The sequence below is a fragment of the Pelodiscus sinensis genome, chromosome 1, assembly GCF_049634645.1.
Source record: "Pelodiscus sinensis isolate JC-2024 chromosome 1, ASM4963464v1, whole genome shotgun sequence".
Lineage (NCBI taxonomy): Eukaryota > Metazoa > Chordata > Testudines > Trionychidae > Pelodiscus > Pelodiscus sinensis.
The window spans coordinates 208,149,888-208,177,203 of NC_134711.1; the positions used below are offsets into that span (position 1 = coordinate 208,149,888).

The 27,316-nt window shown below is 46.7% G+C and overlaps 1 protein-coding gene across 1 annotated transcript; it reads left to right on the top strand.

Annotated features, from left to right (window-relative positions):
- The first annotated feature begins 2,558 nt into the window (after positions 1 to 2,558).
- On the top strand, positions 2,559 to 27,316 carry EIF1AX (eukaryotic translation initiation factor 1A X-linked). Its single transcript, XM_075913392.1, has 7 exons — positions 2,559 to 2,788; positions 4,940 to 5,023; positions 6,228 to 6,331; positions 18,508 to 18,558; positions 24,553 to 24,634; positions 24,747 to 24,838; positions 26,167 to 27,316. Exons 1-7 carry the CDS (start codon positions 2,773 to 2,775, stop codon positions 26,170 to 26,172), a joined length of 435 nt encoding a protein of 144 aa, XP_075769507.1. The 5' UTR covers positions 2,559 to 2,772; the 3' UTR covers positions 26,173 to 27,316.

The following is a 27,316-nucleotide window of genomic DNA, read 5'->3' on the forward strand; positions in this document are numbered from 1 at the left end:
AGAGTAAACAGACACAAATCAGATATCAGGAATAGTAACACACATAAACCTGTAGGACAACACTTCAATCTTTCTGGACAAAGAGATTTAAAAGTAGCCATTCTGCAACAACAAAAAACTTCAAAAACAGACTTCAAAGAGAAACTGCAGAACTACAATACTTTTGCAAATTTGACACTGTCAATTTAGGATTAAATAAAGACTGTGAATGGCTAGCCACCTACAAAAGCAGTTTCTCCTCTCTTGGGCTACGTCTACACCATGAGTTTTCTCAGCAAAAAATAAGCTAATGAGGGGCTAATTTGCATAAAACACAATCTCATTTGCATATTTTCTACCGATCTGTTTTTGCTCTAGGGTTTTTGGGCAAAAACAAGCAGTGTGGATGTTCTCTTTTTGCACAAACACCCCTTTTTCCGCAAGATCCTTATACCCCAAGAAAGCACGCTGGTTGTTTTTGCACAAAAACCCTAGTGCAAAAACGGATCGGCAGAAAGTATGCAAATGAGATTGTGACTCATGCAAATGAGTCCCTCATTAGCATATTTTTGACAAGAAAACTAGGAGTGTAGACGTAGCCTTGGTATTCACATCTCTACATCAGCTGCTAGAAGCGGGCCACATCCTCCCTGAGGGTACGTCTACACTGCATCCCTAGTTCAGACTAGGGATGCAAATGGAGACGACCGAAGTAGTTAATGAAGCAGGGATTTAAATATCCCGCGCTTTATTTACATGATCTCGCTGGAGCGCTAGTTCGAATCACAGCTGATTCAAACCTGGAAGTGCACGCCGGGTCGCGTTAGTTCGGACTAAAGCCCTTAGTCCGAACTAACGTTACTCCTGAAAAAATTAGGAGTAACGTTAGTTCAGACTAAGGGCTTTAGTCCGAACTAACGCGTCCTGGTAATTATCCTTATGATAACTGGTGCTTCTGGACATGGCTTGCATGTCCCTGCAGCCCCTGAGAGAGAGGCAGAGCAGGGGGTCTCCGCATGCTGTGCTTGCCTGCAGACACCACTCCTGCAGCTCCCATTGATCAATAGCGGGGAACCATGGCCAGTAGAAGCTGTGAGTTCAGTGCCTATAGATGAGGGGCAGCACGTGGAGCCATGGAGTCTCTGATGTACACGTGAGCTGATTTCAGGAGTAAGCCTGCCTTAACCCCACTGCTCCATCACCTGGAAGCCATCTCAGTTAAATGGTGCTCAGCCAGAGACTGCATCCTGAACCTCTGCCCCAGCCCTGAACCTCCTCTTACATCCTGAACACCCAATCCCCTGCCCCAGACATGAATCCCCCTGCACTTAAACTCCTTCCCAGAGCTTGCATCCTGAAACACCTCCTGGATCCCAATCCCCTACCCTGAGCTAAGCACGGAGCCCTTTCCACACTCCAGATTCCTTGGCCCAAGACCAGAGCCTGCACCCAGGGGCGGATATAGGGCAGGGTGAGTGGGGCGGCCGCCCCAGGCCCCGCGCTTCAAGAAGCCCCGCGCATGCGCCGTGTCAAAGGTGGGGCCCCATGAACTTGTGCTGCCCTGGGCCCCGCAAAATCGCCATCTGCCTCTGCCTGCACCCCAATCCGTCAGCCCAGCCTGGTGAAAGTGAGTAAGGCAGGGGGATAGAGTGAGCAGGTAAGGCCCTGGAAAAGGGGTGCAGCAGGGGCAGGGCCTTTAAGAAAGAGCAGGAAGGAGGTGGGGCAAGGGTATTCAGGTTTCAGGTAGAGCTTACATAGCACTTAAATTGGAAAAGCAATCTTGTGGTTAAAAAGGTTGGAGACCACTGTCCCAAAGCATGGGGAATGGGGTGGCTGCCCCAAACCGCCAGAGGATGGGCCAGCTCTGCACATACTTATCCAGCTTCCCTTTTGCCTATCCTGCTCCCCCAAGAGCAGTGTTTCTTAAACTGTGTTCTATGGCGCACGGGTGTGCTGTGTGAGGCAGTCGGAGGTGTGCAGTGGAGAACAACAGAGTTTAAAATGGCAGGGAACTTTTTTTTTGGGGGGGGTGCTTAATAACTTTCCCCCAACTTCCCTCCCCCCCAAAAGAAATCCTTGGTGTTCCTCATTTTTAAAAAATGATTGTTTGATGTTCCTTGGTCTTTTAAGAGATACTGCCCTACAGTGTCCTCTTTTGGGGAACTGGAACTATGGTTATCCTAAGCAAGGTTTCTCCCACTAAAAAGCATGAAATGGTAACACCGTTTTTGGCAGATTGCTTGTGTTTGCTTTCTGGGGTTTGAGCCATTCACTGGTCTTTCGTTTTCCAGCTTCCCACCCCCAAACTGGTCCCGTTTTTAAAGCGGGGCAGATCCCCACATTAAAATGGGACATTAGGAAAGTCGACAAATATGGGCACTTGCACAGCAAAACCCACAGCGCCCTGGCTGCAGACAGGACACTGCGCAGCGCGCGGGGAACGGGGCTATGACACGCGCAAGCACCACCACCGTCCCGCCCCTCCCCCAATTCCTACCTAACGCATGCGCATTTGGGAGCGGGGCGGGGCTTTGAGCAGTGAGTCATGAATGGTGGCAGCCGCCGGCAGCCAGGGGGCGCTGGAGCGCGAGCCGGAACGCACGCCGCAAATAGCCGCAGCCTCGTCTTGTCTCGTCGCCTGTTGCGGTCGCTGCCTGTCGCGCGACTCTCCAATCTCAACGGCCTCCACGAGACTCGGTGCCCGCGCGCCGCCCGCAGGCCCCGTCAGCCCGCCCGGAGCAGCGCGTAGGACTCCCCCTCCCCCCCCGCCCGCACTGAGGAGCGGCCGGCGCCATGCCCAAGAATAAAGGTGAGGCCGCGCGGGCAGCCCCTCAGGCCGGGCCTGGGCCCGAGCGGCCTGTGCCCGGGGGTCGGTCCGCGCCGGGCGGGCTGCGGGGCAGCGCTGCTCCGGCTCTAGGCGCGGCCTCCCCTCGCCGGCTCGCGTGGGGGACCCGGGCGGGGCGGGCGCGGGCGGGGCGGCCTGGCCTTGCTGCCGGGCTCCAGCGTCGCCCCGTGTGAGTGACGCTGCCCGGGGCAGCCCCGCGTCGCTGCCGCCCCCGCCTCCCTCTGCCGGGCGCGAAGGAACCGGGCCGGGCCTGGGGTCTCGGCTCCGCGCTGCCAGCGCCCGGGTCCCTCTCGGTGGGCTCCTCTCAGGCCGGGGCCCAGACGTGCGCGGCCTTTGCGGCAGGTGACCGCGGCGGGCGGGCGGGCGCGCGGGGGTAGGGAGCAGTCTGAGTAGTGCAGGGGTAAGGGGGGGGGGTGTATAGAGAAGCAAACTCCGGGGGCAAGTTTGGTGTCTTTCCGCCCTGTGGCAGACTCCAACTCCACGGCCTGTGCTATGTCCAGGCCCCGGCAGCGCTGTTGGTTATTATCTGTACTGTACACATCTGTACTGGGGCACTGGCCGATGTGCCTATATTTTAGCAACCCTAACGGGGGATGTTCACATGTGGCTCTTCACGGTCTCTTTCCCCTCATGCTGACAAAAAAAGAGGAGAGAAAGGAAGCAGCAACTTTTTTGTGGCAGGGTTTACAAAACTGTCAGCTGCTCTTGCTGAGTTTTCAACAAGAAAGGCTAATCCTGTTGCTGAAACGTTGCTGTTTAAAAGGAACAACTCGATTTGAAAACTACTTTCCAGCTAGATATTTGCACCTACTGATGCTCCAAGGAAATTGCCTAAAATTATTTTTCTTTAATTTTTAAATTTAATCTGTTGAACTTTATCTAGTTTATAGTCACTTTCATTGTTTTGTTGGTAGTAAGGTACATTTCCTGTCTTGTGTATTTGCATAATGATATCATTTACTGATTTGGGGTGAAGGGTGCCTATAGATGCTTCTCCTATCCAGGCAACAATGTGTTGACCAGTAGCAGCAGTGCCACAGCTGAAACTGGAGATTCATCACAGTGTCCCTTTGTAGTCTGTTTCCTGAACAGTCATGAAGACTGATTAAGGAAGGTCAATCAAAATAATGAGGAGTCCTGTGGCTCTGCAGAGACTAACAGATTTATTTGGTCAAAGCTTTTGTGAGCAAAATCCCGCTTCATCGGACAAGGTGGGGTTTTGCCCACGAAGGTATGTGCCCATATAAATCTGTAGGTCTTTATGGTGCCATTGGAGTTGGCACAGATACAGACTCTCATGGTTACTTCTCTGAGATCCACCAAAATGCAATGAATCACAGGTTCAGAGTTGATGGCAGTAAATACTCTTTTGAAGACGGCTGTTACCTGCGTTTCAAAATGTGTTTAAATAATAGTGCTGTATAATCTTTTAATTAATCCCTGGTTTGACAAAGGCAAAATAAGAACAAATATGGGATTATTTGGTAATAAATATTGCTGAATTTGATCCAAAGAAACACTGAGCACTCCAGACCTTAATATGCTAATGGTATCTTGTTTTATTTATCATTGCTCTGAGATTGAGGGACGGTACTCAAGAGATATGATTCAGTTTCTCCTGCATTTTTCTTTTGTGGTGTGGGACCGAGGAGTTTATATGCACATTAATTTCTTCTGTCTCTGTCCCATGTGGGATATTTTTCTTGTATCTTAGCCCCAGAATTAGGAAGGGATTGAATAGAAATGAAAAGATGATAAAATTATTGCCGAACTCGTTTTAAGTTGTTCCTGCAGCTGATGCTGGACTTCTAAGAGTCCAAAGAAATAATTTTTTTCCTCGTATCGTATTTATTAGGAACATAAACATTACCATTTGTCTTTCACAGTTTTGATATTAGCCAGCCTCTTCATCCTTTTGAAAAAATACTTGAAATAGTGATTGTCACAGCACAATGATGATCAGCTTTAGCACAGGCCTAGATATAGTGCTTTAAATCTTCAATAGTGAAATTAGGTACACAGGTCTAACAAATATTGATATTTCATCATTCCAACACGTGCTTTTATATAGGTTTATAAATTGCGTGTGGTAATTTATTTATTTTTTCAATTTAGGTAAGGGAGGTAAAAATAGACGACGAGGTAAGAATGAGAATGAATCTGAGAAGAGAGAATTGGTGTTCAAGGAGGATGGACAAGGTAAGATTTTTGAATTGTAATTGTCATTACATACATTCAGTCAAGTATAGTAGCAGCCATACTTCACAGGCTTTTATATAAGGGATAATTGGGCTGAAGCCAAAATCTAGGATGTTAAGTCTTTGTTACTGTTTGTATTTAAAGTGACTACATAATATATTTTACACTTCACCCCTCTTAGATTTATGTATGGTTTATTTTTCTCCGGAATATGTTGAAATGATATATAAGTGCTTGCATTTATTATCCTTGACTTCCAGAGCAAGTGCGCTCAGTTGACACATGGCAACAATAGGTGAATCAATCACCAGCCCACTCCACTTCTCAAGACAGATGACAAAAAACAAGCAGACCATTTGGGGATAGGAGAGCACAGCGTTATTTTCTCCCTTCTTCTGGGGTGTTCTGACTCCTACCTTTAGGAGTCCTATTGCTCTTACAAGGATGGTATCCCTAAATCACAATGAAAAGCTCACTTCTTTCACGCTTATTAGCCTTTAACTGAGAAATGCAAAGTTCCCAGCACCTCTGTCTGCTGAAAGATCTCATGGGAAGGTGCAGGCAAGAATGTCCTTCGCTACTTGAGTACAACCTCAGTTTCTCGGACAATGCTACCGATTGCTACAACTTCATACCTTCCCTTGGCCTGCAGGCGGCTCTTGTACATTTCAAAGGGAGAGAAACAGCAGTCGGGACCAGAGTGAGAGGGATTGTTTCAATCCTGATCACGCCATTTCCCTGTTGCCTCCCCTGTCCCCAACCCCTACCCCCACTCAGTGACAGTGCTGTAGGGAACTGGTTTTTAAGCCGGCTCCCCTCAGCACCAAGTCCTGCTCTCCCCCGACCACCCTCCAACCCCCTGTTGCACCTCTCTGATAGAGGTAGCAAGGGGATGTATGCGACTAGTCAAGTTCCTGCTCGACTACCTGATAAGCATTTGCTTTTCAGGTAGTCGACTAGTCACTTACCTCGGTAGGAATAACATATTGCACCTTCTCCTCACAGAGCCTCCAGAGTATGCTCCTGCAGGGAAGGGCAGTCTTTTGTTCTGTTTCTACAGTGTCTCACACAGTGGGATCCTGGTTCATGACGAGGGTTTCTTGGTGAAACTGTAAAATAAATACATACTTTTTGTAAAACTTCCTGATGGCTGTTTAAAATTATTATTACATAATTCAGCAACATTTTGGCTTCTCTCTTCCAGAATATGCTCAGGTTATTAAGATGTTAGGCAATGGAAGATTGGAGGCACTGTGTTTTGATGGTGTGAAGAGGTTATGTCATATCAGAGGGAAGCTAAGAAAAAAAGTAAGTCTAACTTATGTGGAAAATAAATGAATCCTGTTGTGCTAGATATATAATCTTCTGTAAATTGACATTGCACACTCTGAAATAAAGGGGACACTTCTAAAAAATCCCTAATTATGGTATTAGCAACTTTAAATTACTAAAATTGAACATATTTTAAAACTCACATTTAGTTTTTTCTGTTTGTTAGCTACTTGCACTTCTCTTGACTCGGGCAATAAATCTTGCCCGTAGTCACACTGACTTTAAGGTTCTTAGGGACTGTAGGTGTTCCAGGGAGGTTCTGGCTTGTGTTTAAAAAAAAAAAAAAAGTCAGTTTTTTATTTTATAGAAATACTTCAATTGGACTTGGGTTTTATAAAAACCTCTGTTATAAACTCTGAATTTTGGATTGAGTTTAAGGTTACTGGGTCACGATAACCTGGTAGATAGCATGACAGTAATTAAGATTGAGGCTAGCTTACTGTTTAACAATTCTAAAATCTTCATGCTTTGTTGGATAGTCTCACAAATTGATGTACCTCACGGGAGTAAAATTAGTGATTCATATTGCAGGAAATGTGAGGGTTCCTATAATCTCCTAGAAATTATATGCGCAACAGAACAAAGGCTCTGTTGCACACCTGATTGTTTTGCAAGTAGCCTGGCATTAGAATAACGGAGCTCAAGGTGATATTCTGTGGCAAATTCAGGCATAATTTTGACTGCAAGGATTGTCAGTTTTCTGAAAATGTATGTTATGCACATTGCTTTTTGTTTATATTCTGTAGGTGCTCCATTTGAATTCTGGAAACCTTGCCTAAAAAGCAAAATTTCTGGTTAAATTGATAATTCCATAACATGCATACTCAGATTTTACTTGAGAAATATTGTCAAGGAAAATAGCTTTAATTGATAGAGGGAAGATAAAGTGAGCAGAAGCATTAAAGTAATAGTCATGCTCTTTACTACTTTCCTGAGCAGTGGAACTGAGTGTGATCAAAGAACAGCAAGTAGTTACTCCTCTCATCAAAGTCAGTGTGGTCAAAGGAATTGTTGAATTTCAGGAAAAGCACCTATAATAGACATACCTTTTCCTAATAACTGGTATATTGTTCACATCGCCTAATGGGGAGTCAGGGTGTTGTCGTCAGTCAAAATATTATTTTAGGTTTTATCATGAAAAATAAATGTAGAAACCCTCAATTTTCTACCCACATTTTTCTAATGTACAAAATCAAAAATGTGCATGCATCATTTTCACACCCTCAAAGTGCTGTTGTTTTTGTGAAAGAGATCCAAAGAAAGTGTCAGATGCTAATGGGGAAATTAGTTGCAGTACCATTTAAGAATCATCAGATGAGCCCTTCAGGCTCCCAACTGCTATAGAAAAATGAGGCAGCGCACAAACTACGTTAAAAATTTTAAAATGATACTTTAACATAAAAAGACTTCTCTTGACTGTGTTCTGCCTATGTTAAAATGGAAGTGGCCCTGTAATCTTACTAGTGGTACTGCCCCTCCGTAATAATGTGGTGTCACATTAGAGCCAGTAGTAGTTTTAGTGGATGTATGAGATTGCTTAGTTAAGTTCTAGGATTCCAACCCTCCAAAAAGCTTGTTTTTAATTATCAAGGTGCTGTCAAATCCATGTGCATAGGGAAAATGTTTGGAAAACTAGTATAGGTATGTAACACAGTAGGGTTAGAATAGATTTAGGTAGGTTATTTCACAGCTATACAATTCTCTTATACTGCAGAAGGTTGGACAGGAGTCCTTGAAACAAAGTGTAGAGTCTGGAATTGCCTTGCTACAAACGAATGTGTTAGGACTGTGAGTTGGTCACAGATTCCATGAGTTTCCAGGGCCTTTGTAATTTCCGCAGCAGCTGGCTTAAGGACCTCCTGAGCAGCTTGGCAGCCTTTGGGCCAGTCACACCAATCACTGCTGCGGCAGTGTTGGGCCACTCGCCTCCCCTCTCCAGCAGCAGTAGGTGTTTGGGTGTAGGAGGGGTCTCAGAGCTGGGTCAGGAGGTAGTAGCGACTTTGCAAAGCCTGGGGGAAGCCGGCGGGGGGGCAGCCCAGGCACGCCTGGGCTGCTCCCCCGCCCGAGCCCCTCTGCGGCTTTGCTCCCGGTGCCTCTGGTCTGCTGGGGACCGTCTCCAGCAGACCAGGGACACCGGGAGCAAAGGAGGCGGAGGGGCGCTGGGGTATAAGACGAAACCCTATCTTTTCATTAAAAAATTAGGGGGGCGTCTTATACGCCCAGTCGCCCTATGCGCCGGAAAATACGGTATTCTTTGTGTCTGCTCTTTTTTTTTCCCCCCCTTCCCCTTGCTTTCCCCAGTTTTGTTTAAGGCCCAAAAAGAGAGCAATGAATATAATTATCAATCCTGTGATTTCTCCCCCCCCACCCACACCAACTAGGCTTAATACTTGACATACCAATTTTGGCTCATTTTCCTCTGGTGTCATATCTCCTGTTTTTAACTAGCATGATTTCAATGCAGTCCTTGAATTGTATCAGCTTAGTCTTTTTGTTTAGACTAATTCAGTTATTCTGTCTCCCTTTCATACCTTTTCACGTTGTATTTTGTTATGCATAATTTTAACATCTTATTACCTTTTACATACTTCTTACACTTGAGCTTACACTTCAAGTGAATTTGCAGCCCTACAGTGGACACTCCCCTGCAATTTGATGTCCCATTTGACCCCAGTAGCTATTGTAGCACACTGTGCTTCCTGATAATATGGAATAATAATGATAGAAATGTAGCCGTGTTAGTCTGGTGTAGCTGAAACAATATACGGGACTATGTAGCTCTTAGTCCTGTATTTTGTTTCCTGGAATAATAGCCCCCAGTTTAGGGGTTAACTGCACCTCTGTCCCATTGGTTGTCTCCTAAAAGAACATTCTTTCCATTTGGTAAACCTGATAAGTGTCAAAGTCCTTCATACTCTTTCAGCAGGATTTGCCCCTTTGGTTACAATCAGACATCAATTGTAAGATCCAAAACAAGGGCTCCTCAGCCAGTTCAGGCTGGCCTTCAATACTAAAGGCTCATTCTTTGGTTCCTGAAACAAAACACCAGATTAACACGGCTACATTTCTATCACTATTCTTTGGCTCCTGAGATCCTTGAACCTGTTTTGAATCAGTATATTCAGGTCACCCAATGGGAGGTACTTTTCTGCATTTTTTCTGTTCTAGGTCTGCAGTAATTAAACCTCCCTCTCTCCCAGTTTTAGTTCTTAGAGGAAGCTGGGTAATATGCCAACATACAATTTCTGTCTTACACAGATAGGCTGTGTCTACACTGCACCCCTTTTCTGGAAAAGGGATGCAGATGAGACAAGTCGGAATTGCAAATGAAGCGGGGGATTTAAATATCCCCCACTTCATTGGTATAAACATGGCTGCCACTTTTTTCCGGCTCGGGGCTTTGCCGGAGAAAAGCGCCAGTCTAGACGGGATCTTTCAGAAAATAAACCCTTTCTATTAGCGGGTGAGGGGAAGAAATAGGGAGGATTGAGGTTCAGGGCTTCCCATAGGCCAGATTTAACTTTTCTGGGGTTCTAGAGTTAGTGGATGTTGTGGACCCCCTTAGGCTCTGGGGTGGGTACAAAAATGAGGGGCTCAGTGTGCAGAAAGGGCTGCCAGCGAGTGGGATAGGGAAGGAATGCAGGATCTGGATGGGTGGTGGGGTGCAGGAGGAATTGAGGTCTGGGTGGGAGGTAGGGTGCAGAAGCAGGCTGGGAATAGGGTGTCTGGCCAAGGGAAGGAAGCAAGATCAAGGGACAGTGCAGTGTGTGTCCAGAAGAGAGGATGCAGGAACAAGTGTGGATGCAGGAGCAGGGTGGGGATAGGTGTCTGGCCAGAGGAGAGGGTGCAGGAGTAAGGGAGGGTGCAGGAGTGGCTGGGGAGGAGGGTGTCTGGCCAAGAGGGAGGGCGCAAGAGCAAGCTGGGGGTGTGGGGTCTTGGCAGAGGGAGGAGAGTGAGTGAGGGGCAGTGGGGTACAAGGGTCTGACACGGGGGGGGGGTGCTTATCTGGCTTCACACCCAGTTGCACTGTGGAAAGCCTCGAATAGCGCATCACAGCATTGCTGTTCTTCCAGAGGGGGAGGGAGTTCAGCTCCTTCCTGGCCAGCGAGTAGCTCCTGGGTTCACCACTCCCATGACTGTCCAATTCATTTGTCCTGCAACAGATATTGGCTCCCAGCGTCCCCCCACAGCAGGACTCTTGGGCGCGTCACAGGCTGTGAGGCAGCCAGTGACTGTGCAGCATTGACACTAGAGCTAGGTATACAGGTATCTCACACCTGGTGCAGAGATGCAGCTGGCTTTGGGGTGGGGTAGGAGAGTTGTTTAGGTAGGGATCCTCAGCTCAGTGCTGAGACGCAGCCATGTCTGGGGTGGAGCTGTGTAAAAGCAGCACTGCACAGTTGTTCAGTGAGTTTCAGGGAGAACTGTTAATTGGTGCTGATGTCAGTTCCCTGATGTGATGCTGAAGGAGTCTGTGTCCTGTCCTCAGCTGAGGGGGAGTGTGTCTAGTTAGAGCAGGGGGGTGATTTTAAAACAATGGACTGACCTGGGAATCCTTATACTTCCTGAGGGCAGGCCAGGCCTCGCTCCTCCCCTTGCATCCATCCAGAGATTGTGCCCTGTCTGTCTGTCTGCCCTGCTTCCTGGCATGGCTCGAGCTGTGGTGCAGTCCCTGGGGTCTGCTCCTTGTACAGCCTTGCCTGTGGGGAGGGGTCACACTTTTACCATGTGCCCCAAGATCCTACAAACTCTGAGTCTGACCCATCACACACCAGTCCTCTATTCCCCCATTGCCTCCTCACCCCTGACCCCCACCATCCCACCTCATTGCTTCCTCTTTCCCCAGCTCACTCGTTGCCCCCCAACCCAGCTCCACCATTGTCTCCCCCACCCTATTGTTTCCTAGGATCCAGCACTGTCTTCACCCCCCCAGCCTCCACACTACATATCCCCTCCCCCCCATCTCTCTGCAGCTCTTAGGGTCACTGGGGGCAGACTTGAATGGAGAGCTGGCTCTGGTGGGGAAGTTCAAATCTTTCTTAACTCTCTCTTCTCCTCTGCACCCTCCCAGCCAGAAGCCTTAGTTAGTGTTCAAAGCCTTGCGGCTTTGCGGGTTCCCCGCTGGGTGGGGGAGGGAGAGGAGTGAGATCAAGCCGCGGACCACCTAGGAGGTGGCTGCAGACCACTAGCAGTACACGGCCCGCACTTTGAGAACCACTGTACTAGGATGAACTGACAGCCTGGCCTGTGACTGGGCCAGGTGTTCCCCTCCTCTGCAGCTCTCCAAGCTCCCTTGGCTCCCCCTCCAGTGGGCGCTGCACACTCCACTCAGTGCTCTCTATAACAGGCCATCCTGAATTGAGCCAGGTGCCGTCTCCTCCCCTTGCAATATTTGCCCTTGCATCCCAGCATCTCTGGGAGAAATCTCTCTCTGTTGCCTATTCCCCTCTCCGGCCGCTTTCACTTTGCTGAGAGAGCCTGTTGATGCTGATGATGTGGTGATGTCATTCTGTCGCCTGGCAAGAAAAATCTCTATCTGTCTCTCTCTCTCTAGATATGTATCATAGAATCATAGGACTGGAAGGGACCTCGAGAGGTCCTCGAGTCCAGCCCCCCCACCCTCAAGGCCGGACCAAGCTCCGTCTACACCATCCCTGACAGATGTCTATCTAACCTGTTCTTAAATATCTCCAGAGAGGGAGATTCCACCACCTCCCTTGGCAATTTATTTCAATATTTGACCAACCTGACAGTTAGGAATTTTTTCCTAATGTCCAATCTAAACCTCCCCTGCTGCACTTTAAGCCCATTACTCCTTGTCCTGTCCTCAGAAACCAAGAAGAACAAATTTTCTCCTTCCTCCTTGTGACACCCTTTTAGATATTTGAAAACCGCTATCATGTCCCCCCTTAATCTTCTTTTTTCCAAACTAAACAAGCCCAGTTCATGAAGCCTGGCTTCATAGGTCATGTTCTCTAGACCTTTAATCATTCTTGTAGCTCTTCTCTGTACCCTTTCCAATTTCTCCACATCTTTCTTGAAATGTGGCGCCCAGAACTGGACACAGTACTCCAGCTGAGGCCTAACTAGTGCAGAGTACAGCGGCAGAATGACTTCATGAGTTTTGCTTACAACACACCTGTTGATACAACCTAGAATCATATTTGCTTTTTTTTGCAACAGCATCACACCGTTGACTCATATTCAACTTGTTGTCCACTATGACCCCTAGATCCCTTTCAGCCATGCTCTTTCCTAGACAGTCGCTTCCTATCTTGTATGTATGGAACTGATTGTTCCTTCCTAAGTGGAGCACTTTGCATTTCTCTTTATTAAACTTCATCCTGTTTACCTCTGACCATTTCTCTAACTTGCTACAGTCATTTTGAATTATGTCCCTATCCTCCAAAGAAGTTGCAACCCCACCCAGTTTGGTATCATCTGCAAACTTAATAAGCGTACTCTCTATCCCAATATCTACATCATTGATGACGATATTGAACAGTACAGGTCCCAAAACAGACCCTTGCGGAACTCCACTTGTTATCCCTTTCCAGCAGGATTTAGCACCTTTAACAACTCTCTGACTACGGTTATCCAGCCAATTATGCACCCACCTTATCGTGGCCCTATCTAAGTTATATTTGCCTAGTTTATCAATAAGAATATCATGTGAGACCGTATCAAATCCCTTACTAAAGTCTAGGTATATGACATCCACCACTTCTCCCTTATCCACAAGGCTCGTTATCCTATCAAAGAAAGCTATCAGATTAGTTTGGCATGACTTGTTCTTCACAAACCCATGCTGGCTATTCCCTATCACTTTATTACCTTGCAAGTGTTTGCATATGATTTCCTTAATTACCTGCTCCATTAGCTTCCCTGGGACAGACGTCAAACTGACCGGTCTGTAGTTTCCTGGGTTGTTCTTATTCCCCTTTTTATAGATGGGCAAAATATTTGCCCTTTTCCAGTCTTCTGGTATCTCCCCTGTCTTCCATGATTTTTCAAAGATCATAGCTAAAGGCTCAGATACCTCCTCTATCAGCTCCTTGAGTATCCTGGGATGCATTTCATCAGGACCTGGTGACTTGCTGACATCTAACTTTCCTAAGTGATTTTTAACTTGTTCTTTGTGTATCCTGTCTTCTAAACTTACCCTCTCTCTGCTTGTATTCACTACGCGTTAGGCACACCTCAAGACTTCTCAGTGAAGACTGAAACAAAGAAGTCATTGAGCATCTCTGCCATTTCCAAGTTTCCTGTTACTGCTTCTCCCTCCTCACTGAGCAGTGGGCCTACCCTGTCCTTGGTCTTCCTCTTGCTTTTAATGTATTTATAAAGGGTCTTCTTGTTTCCCTTTATGCCTGTAGCTAGTTTGATCTCATTTTGTGCCTTTGCCTTTCTAATCTTGCCCCTGCATTCCCATGTTGCTTGCCTATATTGCCTTTGTTATTTGTCCTAGTTTCCATTTTTTATATGACTCCTTTTTTAGTTTGAGATGATGCAAGATCCCCTTGTTAAGCCAAGCTGGTCTTTTGCCATATTTTCTATCTTTCCTACAGAGCGGAATTGTTTGCTTTTGGGCCCTTAACTTCCCTTTGAAATACTTCCAACTCTCCTCAGTTTTTTCCCTTCAGTCTTGCTTCCCATAGGACCTTACCTACAAGTTCTCTGAGCTCATCAAAATCTGCCTTCCTGAAATCCATTACCTCAATTGTGCTGGTCTCCCTTCTACCTTTCCTTAAGATCATGAACTCTATTTACTTCATGATCACTGTCCCCCATACTGTCTTCCACTTTCAAGTTCTCAACTAGTTCCTCCCTATTTGTTAAAATCAAATCCAGAACAGCTTCTCCTCTGGTAGCTTTTTCAACCTTCTGAAACAGAAAGTTGTCTCCAATGCAGTCCAGAAACTTATTGGATAGCCTGTGCCCCGCTGTGTTAGTTTCCCAACATGGGTATGTCTAGACTACAGGGTTTTGTCGACAGATACTGTCGACAAAGCTTCTGTCGACAAAGAGCGTCTAGACTACATCCAGGTCTGTTGACAAAGCAAGCCACTTTGTCGACATAACAGTGTGGACGCAAAGGACAGTGTAGATGCAATAATGCCTTCTATCGACAGAACTCTGTCAACAAAAGGCGTTATTCCTCGTAGAATGAGGTTTACATACGTCGACAAAACTGCTGAGTTTTATCTACATTATGTTGACATAACTCAAAGGCAGTGTGGATGCAGGTATAGTTTTGTCGACAAAAGTCCACTTTTGTCGACAAAACCCTGTAGTCTAGACACACCCCATATGTCTGGATAGTTGAAGTCCCCCATCACCACCAAATCTTGGGCTTTGGATAGTTTTGTTAATTGTTTAAAAAAGGCCACATCCACCTCTTCCACCTGGCTAGGTGGCCTGTAGTAGACTCCTAGCATGACATCACCCTCATTTTTTACCCCTTTTAGCTTAACCCAGATATTCTCTACACAGCTATCTCCTACGTTCATTTCCACTTCAGTCCAAGTGTGTACATTTTTAATATACAAGGCAACCCCTCCTCCCTTTTTTCCCTGTCTGTCCTTCCTGAGCAAGCTGTACCCTTCCATACCAACATTCCAATCATGCGTCCCATCCCACCAGGTTTCTGTAATACCAATGATATCATAGTTGTATTTATTGGTTAGCAATTCCAGTTCTTCCTGCTTATTACCCATACTTCTTGCATTTGTATATAGGCATCTAAGATACTGATTTGATCTTGCCTCCCTGTTGTGCCCTGACCCTCCTTTCTCCTTGCCATTATAGGCCGTAGTTCCCCCCCCCTCCCCCATTTCCAACCCATCTCCCAGTCCCGCACATTCAGCACTTACCTGTGGGCTTTGCTCACCTGTCCCCGTCGAACCTAGTTTAAAGCCCTCCTCACAAGGTTAGCCAGTCTGTGTCCAAACAAGGCCTTCCCGCTCCTGGAAAGGTGAACTCCAGCTCTGCCAAGCAGTCCTTCCTGGAAGAGCAGCCCGTGGTCAAGGAAGCCGAAGCCTTCCTGGCGACACCATCCTCGCAGCCAGGCATTCACCTCCAGGATGCACCTTTCTCTGCCCGGGCCTCTATCTTTGACAGGAAGGATCGAAGAGAATACCACCTGCGCCCCAAACTCCCTCACCTGTACTCCCAAAGCCCTGTAGTCACGCCTGATCCGCTCAGTGTCACACCTGGCAGTATCATTTGTGCCCACATGGATGAGTAGCATGGGGTTGTATTCAGAGGGCTGGATAATCCTCGACAATGCCTCTGTAACATCTCGGATACGGGCCCCTGGCAGACAGCATACCTCTCGAGATGAACTGTCAGGGCAACAGATGGGCACCTCAGTTCCCCTCAGAAGAGAGTCTCCAACCACCACTACCCTACGTTTCTTCCTCGCAGTGGTGGCAGGAGACTGCTCAACCTTGGTGGTGCAAGGCTTGGTCTCCTCCACTGTGGGGGGTGACTCCTTGTCTCCTGCAGAAAGTATAGTGTAATGTTGACAGAGTTTTTCCGTTCGGGTGAAAGAACATTCCTGCCAGACAACAGAATGACATCATCAGCATCAACAGGCTGTCTCAGCGAAGCGAAAGTGGCTAGAGAGGGGGGGGTTGGCGAGTGTAGCAAGCAAAGCCTCCTAGTTACTCTTTAGGAACAGTTTTCCAATCAGTTATGCACTTTAGGGGAATGGTAACTTAAAATTCCCCTCATTGCCAGCCAAGCTTGCAGAGGCAAGTGTAAGTACAGCAAAAGGAACCCTCCCCAAAAAAATTATGCTAACAGACAGGACATGTGATCAGTTGACTCAATTGTCTTAACACGTACCTAGATTAAAAACACACAAAATTAAGTTTCCGGGTTTTTTTCAATGATGTATGCTGTTTGGGAAAAATCAATTTAAGCAAAGAGACTGAAGTCTTAACACAGACATGTCTGCATCTAATATCGGCCTCTGTAGTAGATCTTAGGAATCTGTGCATCTGATCTCTGTGTAGTCTGTATTCCTATCTAAGTGATGAGTCGCACCTTTCTTACTGAGGGTTCTCACACTACTATGACAGGAAAAGCCTCCCATTCGCACCAGACATTACAGGATATCAGCAAGTATTTAGTATTCCAATAAATGTTCAGGAATTTAAGTTTAATTAATGCAATATTGTATTTGTATTAGTTATTGCATTATTTGTATTGCGGTAGTGCTTAGGGCAGTGGTCCTCAAAATTTTTGTGGCCAATAGCACATTCATGTTTTCAGAAGAATGTGGTGGGCGCCAACAATTTTTCAAGGCTTATTTTGTATTTGCCCCCCTTTGGAGAAAAAATAGAAAAAAGGCATCAACTGCGCAAATTGAAGGCTGTTTTCATATTAAATGTGAATTGGGTAAATTTGATAGAAACTTAATTTAGTTGGATAATTTTTATTTTAATTATATTGTAATTAATTTTTAAACAAAATCCTGCATTAATAAAAAGGGGGCAGATGTCCAAATGTTAAGCAAAAAAAGCACCCTGCCCCCCAAAAAATAATCATGGCACCTTTACATCTCACACTCCTCATCCCCACCATCTGCTGCCATGTCTCCTCCCCTTGCTCCATCAGCTCCCCTGGTGCCTGCTGCCCCCCAGCCTCTCACCCTCCTCTGCTGTCCTGACTTCTGCCCTTCTCACTGCCCTCAGCCTTCCTGAGACCTGCCCCTCTCCACCAGCCCTTCTCCTCCCCGCTGTGCCCACTCCTCCAGTAGCCCTACTCTGATCATGTGAGCCACCCCTCCTCATCCCCTCTCCTAACACCTCCCTCTACACACCTGCCCTGCCTCTCTCCTCTGATGCTGGTCCCTCCCCTGCAGGTGTCTGCCCTTCTACTTCACCCCCAGAATCTCCTGGCACCCGCACCTTCCCTTACCCCTGCACCCTCTTGGTGCCTCCCCTTTCCCTCACTGCCCCTGCCTCCTTTGCCCCTTTTCCCCTCATGCCCCTGTGCCCTCTCACATGATTTGCTTCATCGCTGTCTTCCTCATGCCCACCCTTTCTTTCAAGCCTTCTCCCAGCGCCTCCCCTCCCCTCTCTAGCCCCCAATGCCCTTACCCTCTCCTCTCCCAGCAGTACCCTGTCCCCCTTCCCACTGACACTTCCCCTCCTGCCCTTTTCCTTATTGTGTGCACTTGGCCCCCTGGCATTTGTCCCTTGGTGCCTTCCCCGTTCTTCTCCTGACCTGGCCCCCTCCCCTCAGCACAAGCCCCTTCCTCTCCCACCCCTTTCCCCTATTTTTCCCACACCCCCACCTTGTGCTTTCCAGTTTGAGTCTGTGATTGGGCCTGGCCCCAGTTGCTTCCGTGACCCGGGCCTAGAGCTGGGCCGCGTGGTTTTAAAATTAAAATCCCGGGCCATCACGTCATGGCATGCCAGGTGTCTCCCCTCTCAGCTGTTGTGCGGGCGTTAGAACACGCTGCACGTGTGCTCCCTCTGATGTCTTGCAAACCAGCGTCTCCCCTCTTAGCTGTTCCATGGCAGCATGCGCTCCCTCCTTCCCACTTTGGAGACCACTGTTTTAAAACACCGGTGCGGGCACACACAAATGTCCCAGCAGACGCCATGGCACCCATGGGTATCGTATTGGGGACCACAGGCTTAGGGGCTTCAGTCAGGTATCTCTTATCAGGTTAGGCACCGTACAAATGTTTAATGGATGGTCCCTTGCCTCAAAGTTTTTTTTTTTTTTTTTTTTTTAAATCAAAGTATAAGAAATGACTCTCTTCTTTTATTGCAGACCTCCTAAACCACTGGAATGCACAGTGAATAGTTGAGCATATTTTTAATTTTCATTTTCTTTAATGTGAATTCATATTATCTTTGAAAAAGGCCCATTCATATATTATATCTTTAATAAATAAAATAATCCAACTTTTAGTAAATCACTGTCCAGTTTAGATTTTTTGGGTTTTCTTTTCTGCTTGTCTTTTTTTCTCATCCACTTTACTATAAAGTTTTATTTTTTGTGGAACGTGGTCAGTAAAATGGATACAGACTTCCCTATTAGTAGATCCACCAGGTAGAGTTTAAATTTATTGCTGTCAATTGCTGTGGATTTGCAGGTTTTTTTAACAAATGTTCCTTGTTTCTGACTTTCAGGTTTGGATAAACACATCTGATATTATATTGGTGGGCTTAAGAGACTACCAGGTAAATATTCTTGATTTATATACTGTTATAGTACAGAGCAGTGTTTCCCAATTGGTGCTCCGTGGAACCCCAGGGTTCCGTGGACCAAAACGAGGGATTCCGCAAGGAGTCGGCGCTCCCCTGCTCTCTCTGAAAAAGAGAGAGAGAGAGATGGCTAGCCAGCAGAGGCATAGGTGGTGAGTTGTGTGGGCTTGTGGTGCCCATGCTCTAGCAACATTTGGAGCTGGAGCGGGTCCCAACCCCCTCCCCCCCGCGCGCGTCCTCCCACCCCGGCCCCAGAGCGTCTCTCCCCCGTCCCGTCCCTGCCGTGCACAACCTTCCCTGAGCTCTCCCTTGCTGGCTGCTGCTGCCCTGCGCAGCACGCTCAAACCAGTAGGTGGAGACACGCCCGGACGTGACATAACGTCACGGCATGGGATTTTAAACTTGCTGGGCGCTGTGATGTGCCACATGGCTGAGTTGCGGGTTCGGAGTCCGGGGACAGAGCACAGACTCCGGCCCCACAAAGTGGAAGGCAGAAGGTACAGGAGAGGGAGGGAAGGGAAGAGAAGGGGCTTGTGCAGAGGGAAAGGAGAAGGGCTGGGAGAGGAAGGTGCTTGTGTGGAGGGGAAGGGAAAGGCACCAAAGGGACTGGGTGGAGGAGAGAGAAATGGCAGGGGGCCAAGCGCAGACGATGAGGAAAAGGGCAGGATGGGAGGTGACAGTGGGAGGGGGACAGGGTGATGCTGGGAGGGGAGAAGGTAAGGGCATTGGGGGCTACAGGGATGAGTTTAGGTGCTGGGAGAAGGCTTGAAAGAAGGGGTGGGCATGAGGAAGGCTGGGATGGAGCAAGTCAAGTGAGAGGGCACAGGGGCATGAGGGGAATGGGGGCAGAGAGTGGTGAGGGGTGGGCACCAGGGAAAAATGGAGCAAAGGGGGCAGGGGAAGTGAGGGAAGGGCGAGACACCAGGAGGGTGCCAGGAGTAAGAGAAGGTGCAGATGCCAGGGGATTCTGGGGGTGAAGCAGAAGGGCAGTGGAGGGACCACCACCAGAGGAGAGATGCAGGGCAGGTTTTTAGAGGGAGGTATTAGAAGAGGGGATGAGGAGGGGTAGCTCACATGATCAGAGTGGGGCTACTGGAGAAGTGGGCACAGGGAGGAGAGAAGAGCTGGTGAAGGGGGGCAGGTTGCAGGAGGGCTGAGGACAGTGAGAAGAGCAGGAGTCAGGACAGCAGAGGAGGGTGAGGAGTGGGGGGGCAGCAGGCACCAGGGGAGCTGACATGGCAGCAGAGGGAAAAGGTAGAGGGGTGGAGGAGAGACAAATGCCAGGGGGCCAAGCGCAGACAATGAGGAAAAGGGCAGGAGGGGAGGAAAAGATAGAGGTTTAAAAATATTTATTAATTACTTGGGTGGCACATCCAAACAAGCCACATGAACTCAATACTGGTGCACAACACAATTCATTTTGCTCATGTGAGGAAACTCTTAGGCTATGTCTACACTGGTTGTTTCTTGTACAAGAACATCTTGCACAAGTGTTCTTGTGCAAGAACACATCCACTCTTCCATGTGCGAGCTGTGCTTTTGCACAAGAGCATCTATGTCAGTGTGGACACTCTTGCCCAAGAAAGTGTCGATGGCCATTTTAGCCATTGGGCTTTCTTGCTCAAGAAATTCATGTTGCCTGTCTACACTGGCCTCTTGCGCAAGAATAGTTGCTCAAAAGGGCTTATTCCTGAGTGGGAGCATTGTAGTTCTTGCGGAAGAAGCCCTGATTTCATAAATGAGAACATTAGTGTACTTGCGCAAGAACACATGACCAGTGTAGACAGGCAGCAAATTTTTGCGCAAAACCGGCTACTTTGGCGCAAAATCGTGCCAGTGTAGACACAGCCAAGGGGAGGGAGGAAGGCAGGGGCAGGGACTCAGCACTAGCTCAGCATGTCTACGTGGTTTGGAGGAAGGTGCAGGGAAATTGAGCTCAGCTGGGTTGCAGAGTGGGGAGGTCTAGGGGGCTGGGCTGGGCTGTGGGGTGGGTGGGTGTGTGTGTGTGTGTGGGTGTGTGTCAGAGCTCAGTTTGACTGCAGGAGGAGGGAGGTGCCGGGAACCGGGACTGGACTCCAGGGGAGGGAGGGACAGGGTATCAGCTCTTGGCTCAGCAGTTTTGTGGAGCTTGGAGGAGGTGCAGGGAAATGGGGCTCAGCTGTGTTGTGGGGGAGGCATGCAGGGAACCAGTGCTGGGCTGAGGTGGATGGGGGAGGGCATACAGAACAGACAGGTAGCTCAGCTGGGCTGTGAGGGGCTGCAGGGAACTGGTGCTGCACTCCCTTGGATTGTGAGGGATGGTTTTGGGGAAAGTGCAGGGAACCAGCAGGAGTGGGCAGCTTAGTTCTGTTGCAGGGGATAGAGGTGCAAAGAAGCCTAGTGGGGAAGGGCGGGGAACCAGGAGTCCTGAAATGACCTCCCCTGGTCCAAAAATTCCTCATCTGGGACCAGTCAGGTCTAGAGGGTGCCAGATCAGGGAGGTCCAACTCCTACCCAAGTCCCCTCCTCGCACCCTCCCTCGTAGCCAGACACCCTACATCCAGCCTGCTTCTGCACCCTACCTACCACCCAGACCTTGTCCCCTTCCGCCCCCCAGCTCCCTCCCAGATCCTGCACCCCATCCCTATCCCGCTCCTTGGCAGCCTTGCCATCCACCCTAGCACCGCCCTGGCCCCAGCACCTTACCTCACACCCCAGGACTCAGCACTGCCCTGGCCTAGGCCCCAGCACCCTGCCATCCACGCTAGCACCCAGCAGCACCCTGTTCCTTGTCCCAGCACCCTGCCAGTCACCCTAGTGCCCAGCAGGACCATGTCCCTGACCCCAACACCCTGCCACCTGCCTGTCCCAGCACCTTGCCCCAGCACTCTTCCACCTGAACCAGCATCCTTCCACCCAGCAGCACCCTCTCCCCAGCCCCAGCACCCACTAGCACTCTGTCTCCTACCCCACCAGCACATTTGGGACCACATTAGTGAGGCTTAGGGGGTTTTGGAGGAGCTTTTTTTTTGTTTTTTTGCGTCTCACTTGTGTGGCCCCAGTTGACTTTTCTGTGGGTCAGTGACCTTTGACTCAAAACAGGTTCCTCACCCCTCTCATATATAAAGACAATGCTAAAACCTTTTGAGTTTGACATATTTTATTTAAAAATGAAGCCTGGCCAACAAGCCCCCAATTGGGACCAAACCCCCATTTCACCGCAGCATCATAACACTCCTGCACCACCTGACCCCAAATCTGAGCCTATCATACACTGGAACCCCCGTCCTGAGCCTCTTACATCCCCAAACTCCTGCATCCCCACATCCTCAGTCTTCTGCCACAACCTTCCTCCACCATCCACACATCACAAATCTGTGTCCTGAGCCCATCATACTCACAACCTTCTTGCCCTGAGTCCCTCTCATATCCAGCCCAAACTTCTGCACCCTCACATCCACAAGTCCTGGCTTGCTTAGCACCCCAACCTTCCACCTGAACCCAACACTCCCCAGTCTAGAGCCCCCTCCCTGAGTCAACAGCCCCTTCTACTGCGTCCAAATTCCCTCCCAGAGCTTGTACTTCTCACCCCTTCCCACACCCAAATCCCTCATTCCCACTCCACACCTCACTCTCACTAGGTTGAGACAGGTATAAGGGCTGGGGATAGCAAGTGATGGAGAGGAGGGGAACAGAGCGGATGAGGCCTCACAGAAGGGAGATGGGGGGGTCTTGGGGAAAGAATGTGATTTTCATGAATTGGTGGGTCCCTCTTTCCTCCCCTGCCCCCCCCCCCCACCTTTTTTTTTTTTTTTTTTTTTTGCTTGACAAGTCTAGGGGTTCCTTGAAATTTCTGAAAAGGGTTCCTTGGCCAAATAAAATTGAGAAACACTGGTGCAGAACATGGCTTAAATAGCCCTAAAAATCTGCTAAGGAGTACTGAACAAATAATTTCTATTTCAGTGGCACTTAAGTGTTGAATTGTATCGTGTTAAATATGTTTCATATTTGATTTTGATTTTTGTTATGCAAGGCAAATCCAGTCATGAGTAAATGGACAGCTTTTCATCCAGATTGCTTTGCCCCTTTAGAACACATGTTCATGGAAAATGCCTCTTAGAAATTGCTGCTGGGTGAGCTGCTCCTGTGCGTTTCCCTGCCAAATGCAGCAAAGTGCTCCTGTAGTCTAGTATGGTAGGATGCCAGCCCTCACAGTTAGGGATGTGAACGGTTACCCGGTAAGCATCACCCTTAATGGGTGATAGTGTAACTGGGAGTTGCCTGCTGCAGGCAGAGGGCTTCTCCAGCCCCATGGGGCTGCCAGAAGCTCACGGATTAGGAGTCGGCAAACTTCCCTCTCCCTTTTCCCCAGCCCCCAGCTGCTGCCTCTGATCCTGCATGAAGCTGCCAACTGCCAGCCAGGAGCCAGCGGCCCCTGCCCACGTGCTCCACGTGCAGAGAGGGGAACACTCAGACTAACTGCGCTTGCATTTTCCCCTTTTGTGGTCCAGCAAATGCTCCCACTGTTAGGCTTCTGGCTGCTGGCCCTTGCTCTCCATGCTGCATAGTTGCCTAACTACAATGTGTTTTTTCCAGTAAGTCAGACTTCCTACACAGGCCCCAGAGGAAATTTATAGTAGGTTTAACTCAAAACAAGCGTACACGTGGATAATCTTTCCTTTGCATATTTTGGGGTTTTACTTTTCAGATTCTGGGAATGAAACTCAGTAGACAAAGCACTTGACGTTGACCAAAAGTCCATTCTTGTCTCACCCATTGTTCAGTATAAATGTTTGAATTTCAGAACACGTTAGGGTTTATGATAATGTATAACCTTTTCATTTAATACTATGGACTCCAAAGGTACTTAAATTTAGTTCAGTAAGGTTTGTCAAGAATATGGCAGAAAATTGCCATGTCTGTCATATCAGCCATTTCACTCCATTTTATTATTTGAGCCCTTTGTTGTTTGAAGAATCCTCTTTTAATCTGTCACAGAATCGAGAGACTAAGTAAGCTTTTTTTAAAATGTCTGCTCTAGTATAGTAGTTACAGTTGCCACTGATTGAACTCAATATACAGTAAACTTCCGATAATCCGGCACCTTTAGGACCGAGGGGGTGCCGGATTACCTAATATGCTGGACTATTGGAAAGGGAAGTTATGGGGGGGGGGGGAATTCCACTCCAGACCTCTCATAGCCCCCTCTTCCGATAGTACGGCTCTGCCGCCGGCGTCCCCAATTCAGCCGCTGCTGGTCAGTTTCAGCAGCGGCTGAATCCGGGACGCCGGCGGCAGAGCAGCTGGGGTGCTGCCGGGTTGGTCCGGTATCACTGCCCCTTGGCGCTGTGGAACCAACCCGGCAGCGCTCCAGCTGCTCTGCCCCAGGCGTCCCCAAGAGCAGCTGGGGTGCTGCCAGGTTGGTCCCGCTGCTCCGAGGGGTAGCGCCACAGGACCAACCTGGCAGCACCCCAGCTGCTCTGCCCCCGGCTTCCCCGATTCAGCTGCTGATCAGCTTCAGTAGCGGCTGAAGCCGGGCACAGAGCAGCTCCAGTTGTCCGGCTGCCCGGAGCACTTCCGGGTTCCCGATGGTGCCAGACCATCAGGAGTGCTGGAGCATTGGATGCCGGACCAATGGAGTTTTACTGTATATCAGATTTTTAAAGAGCTTAGCTTTTGTAAACTGTATGTCTGTAATGTATGACAGATGTAATAGATGTGCCTTGAAAAAGACGAGTTTAGAATGCTTAACAAAAATTAGGTTTCATAGAGGGAAATTTGTAATAATCTGTATAGTAGGAAAATATTTAGGTATCTCCAACTATGTTTTAGAGTACAGTATGGTTAGTATGGTTTATCTCTTTCATTTGTAGTGTCAAATGGAATAGTTAACTAGACTCCAACTAACAAGCACATTGCTAGTTTGTCATTTTAGGAAGCAGAAACCTTTCTACATTGCTGACTAATACAGTGAAGTGTTCTTTTTCTTAGGATAACAAGGCTGATGTCATTCTAAAATACAATGCAGATGAAGCCAGAAGTCTGAAGGCATATGGGGAACTTCCAGAACATGGTAAGAATCTTTCAAGATCAGTTTGGGAGTTGGTCATGAATGTGGTCAATAGGTCACAATGAATTTTCAGTTTTTAATGTATGCATTAACTTTTAAAAATCTCTCTCTCTAGCTAAAATCAATGAAACCGACACGTTTGGTCCTGGTGATGATGATGAAATCCAGTTTGATGACATTGGAGATGATGATGAGGACATTGATGATGTGAGTAATAAAAATATTACTCATCTTATATTTGAAGTGCCCACTGTAGATGATACTGTTTTGTTTACTACTTATTTTAGGTAGCATAGCTTATTAAAGCTTTGAAGTCTTTCACCAGGCTAGGTATTATTTCTCAAAGGCTGGTCAGTGACTTAAGTAATTGATATTGGTCAAAAATCCTGTCCTTTGACATTATGGCCCTTTTTGCATACCTGCATGCTCTTAAACCAGTGATTTGTAGGATATTATTCAGTGAATTTTGCTTCCAATTTTCAAAAATAGAATGTCATACCTGGCAAAGTTTGATCCTAAACACAGTTCATAGGAGCTAGTAACAAATTATCCCATTGTGGTTGATGGAATATAGTCAACATCAGCAGTCACTACTGATTAATCAAATTGATGTGTTAATTTCAGAGCTTTAGTATAGGGTTCACAAATGAAAAAATTAAAGGTTGAGAACCACCTGAAATTTCAAATTTGGACATCTTAGATCCAGTCAGCAGACCCTGGGTTGCTCTAGATAAGACAAGTGCCCATCAAAATGAGCAATGACACAAAATCCCCGTCTCTAACTCAGGCAAATTCTGAAAACTGTGTGCCATATCTTATAAACATGGGATTTTAAATGGGGAAAAATATAGTCTAAAATATAGTCTTAGACTGTTGATTAATCATGTATATAGTGGCATAAGATGGTCATAATACAGTAAATAAGGTGCAACAAGCAGAGGACAGGATTTCTACCCAAAGGATAAGAGGATAGACTAAAACAGTATGAAGAAATACTATGAAGTGTTAGCATACTTGCAATTTTTTTTAATCCAGTTGCAGAATTGGTGAGTAATACAAGCTCAAATCCACAGTTATTGTGTGAGAAAGTTACATGATTTGTATGCTGAAGCACTTAGTGGTGGTAGTAGTAGTAGTAGTAGTATTTCAACAGAAACCAGTTCTTTTTGTCAATAACTTCTTATTTGTATTTTGATTTGGAACTTTACCTTACTGTTCAGATTTTTCTTTTAGTTTCTTCAGGAAAATCATAGTCCTCCTTGTTTGCATTTTACTGTTTACTCATTGAGATTTGACATTGATAATTAACTTCCCCAGAGTAGATGAGTTGAGAGGGAAGGGGCAAGTGATTATATACTCATTAACAAAAAATGGCAAAGGAAGGTGGAAGGGGAGAGATCCGCTGTGATATGAGTTGTGAATCTTTTGTTCTCTAGGATAAGTTGTTAAAATACATCTTAAACATCAAATTGTTTGCTCACATAGTCAACATTTTAATTTTTCTCAATGTGCTGTCTTTTTTTCCCCCCTTACAGATCTAATTTGAATTAAGAGGTTTACATTCCAACTTTTTTCCTCCAAGGATTATTCTACATCGATATTTTGGGTAAAATCCCTTTCTTTTAAGAAGACTGAAACGTCAGTAATGAGTGTAACTTGTTACATCAAACGAGAATTTATTTTCAATGTTTGTTTTAAAGTATTTATATTTCTTTAGAAACAGATAATGCTGGATTATCTTAAAGGCTAAATAAAATGCCACAACAATTTTGTCTTTTCACAAATTAGAGCTCTTACATCTGGATGGAAGTGAGACAGAGTAATATCTGCTGTAAAAGCCTGCATTCTTGCCTTTTATGCTTTCATCACTACATTTCCAGTTAAACCTGTATTTTGAAATAAATTTGTTTATCCTGTAATTATCATGGATTTTGATTAAATACCCAGTTCAGATTAGTGTCCAATCATACTATGCAGTGTCTTTCTGTATACCCCTTGCCTTGAAGTTAACTTGAAAAGATTTTGATAATATAAAAGGGAGGCAGAAATCTTCATTCAAACTTCTGATGCATGGGTCTGCTTTTCATGTTTTAGTAGAATGCTGCTATTTTTATAATAGTTTTGATAATTAAGCACTCATTCATTCAAAGATGTAAAGTTGCCACAATGGGAGAAAAAAATAAATGTAAAAAATAAGCAGCTTCTTAAATTTCCTGTTGTTTAAAGCTGTCATGTATGTTTGAATAGCTTTTCTGTTTTTAAGTGCAGTATTATACTGTAGTTGCGGAAATTGAACACTTGGTGGCATTCAGTTTAACAGACACATTGATACTAAACCATTTACAGTTCTGTTTTTTATACTGAAACATGCATAAAATAGTTTTCCTTCAAAATAGCTGCCTAACATTCTTGATGGGTTAAACATACGTAGAATATTTTTACATTATTGAAAAGGTATTGTTAAGTTAGAGTTTTAAGTTCCATACATTGTAAGGTACTACTTTGAAAAGGTTATGTAAACTTTGAATAACAGAATATAAATGAAAAATTAAATTAATGTCAGATTCTGAAAAATCTTTTTATCCAGAATTAACCAGAGACACAAACTAATGGAAAGATTCTCTCCAGCTTCTGAATGGAAGAGTCAGCTTTAAAAATTGAATAAAGACTAACAAATTCATGGAA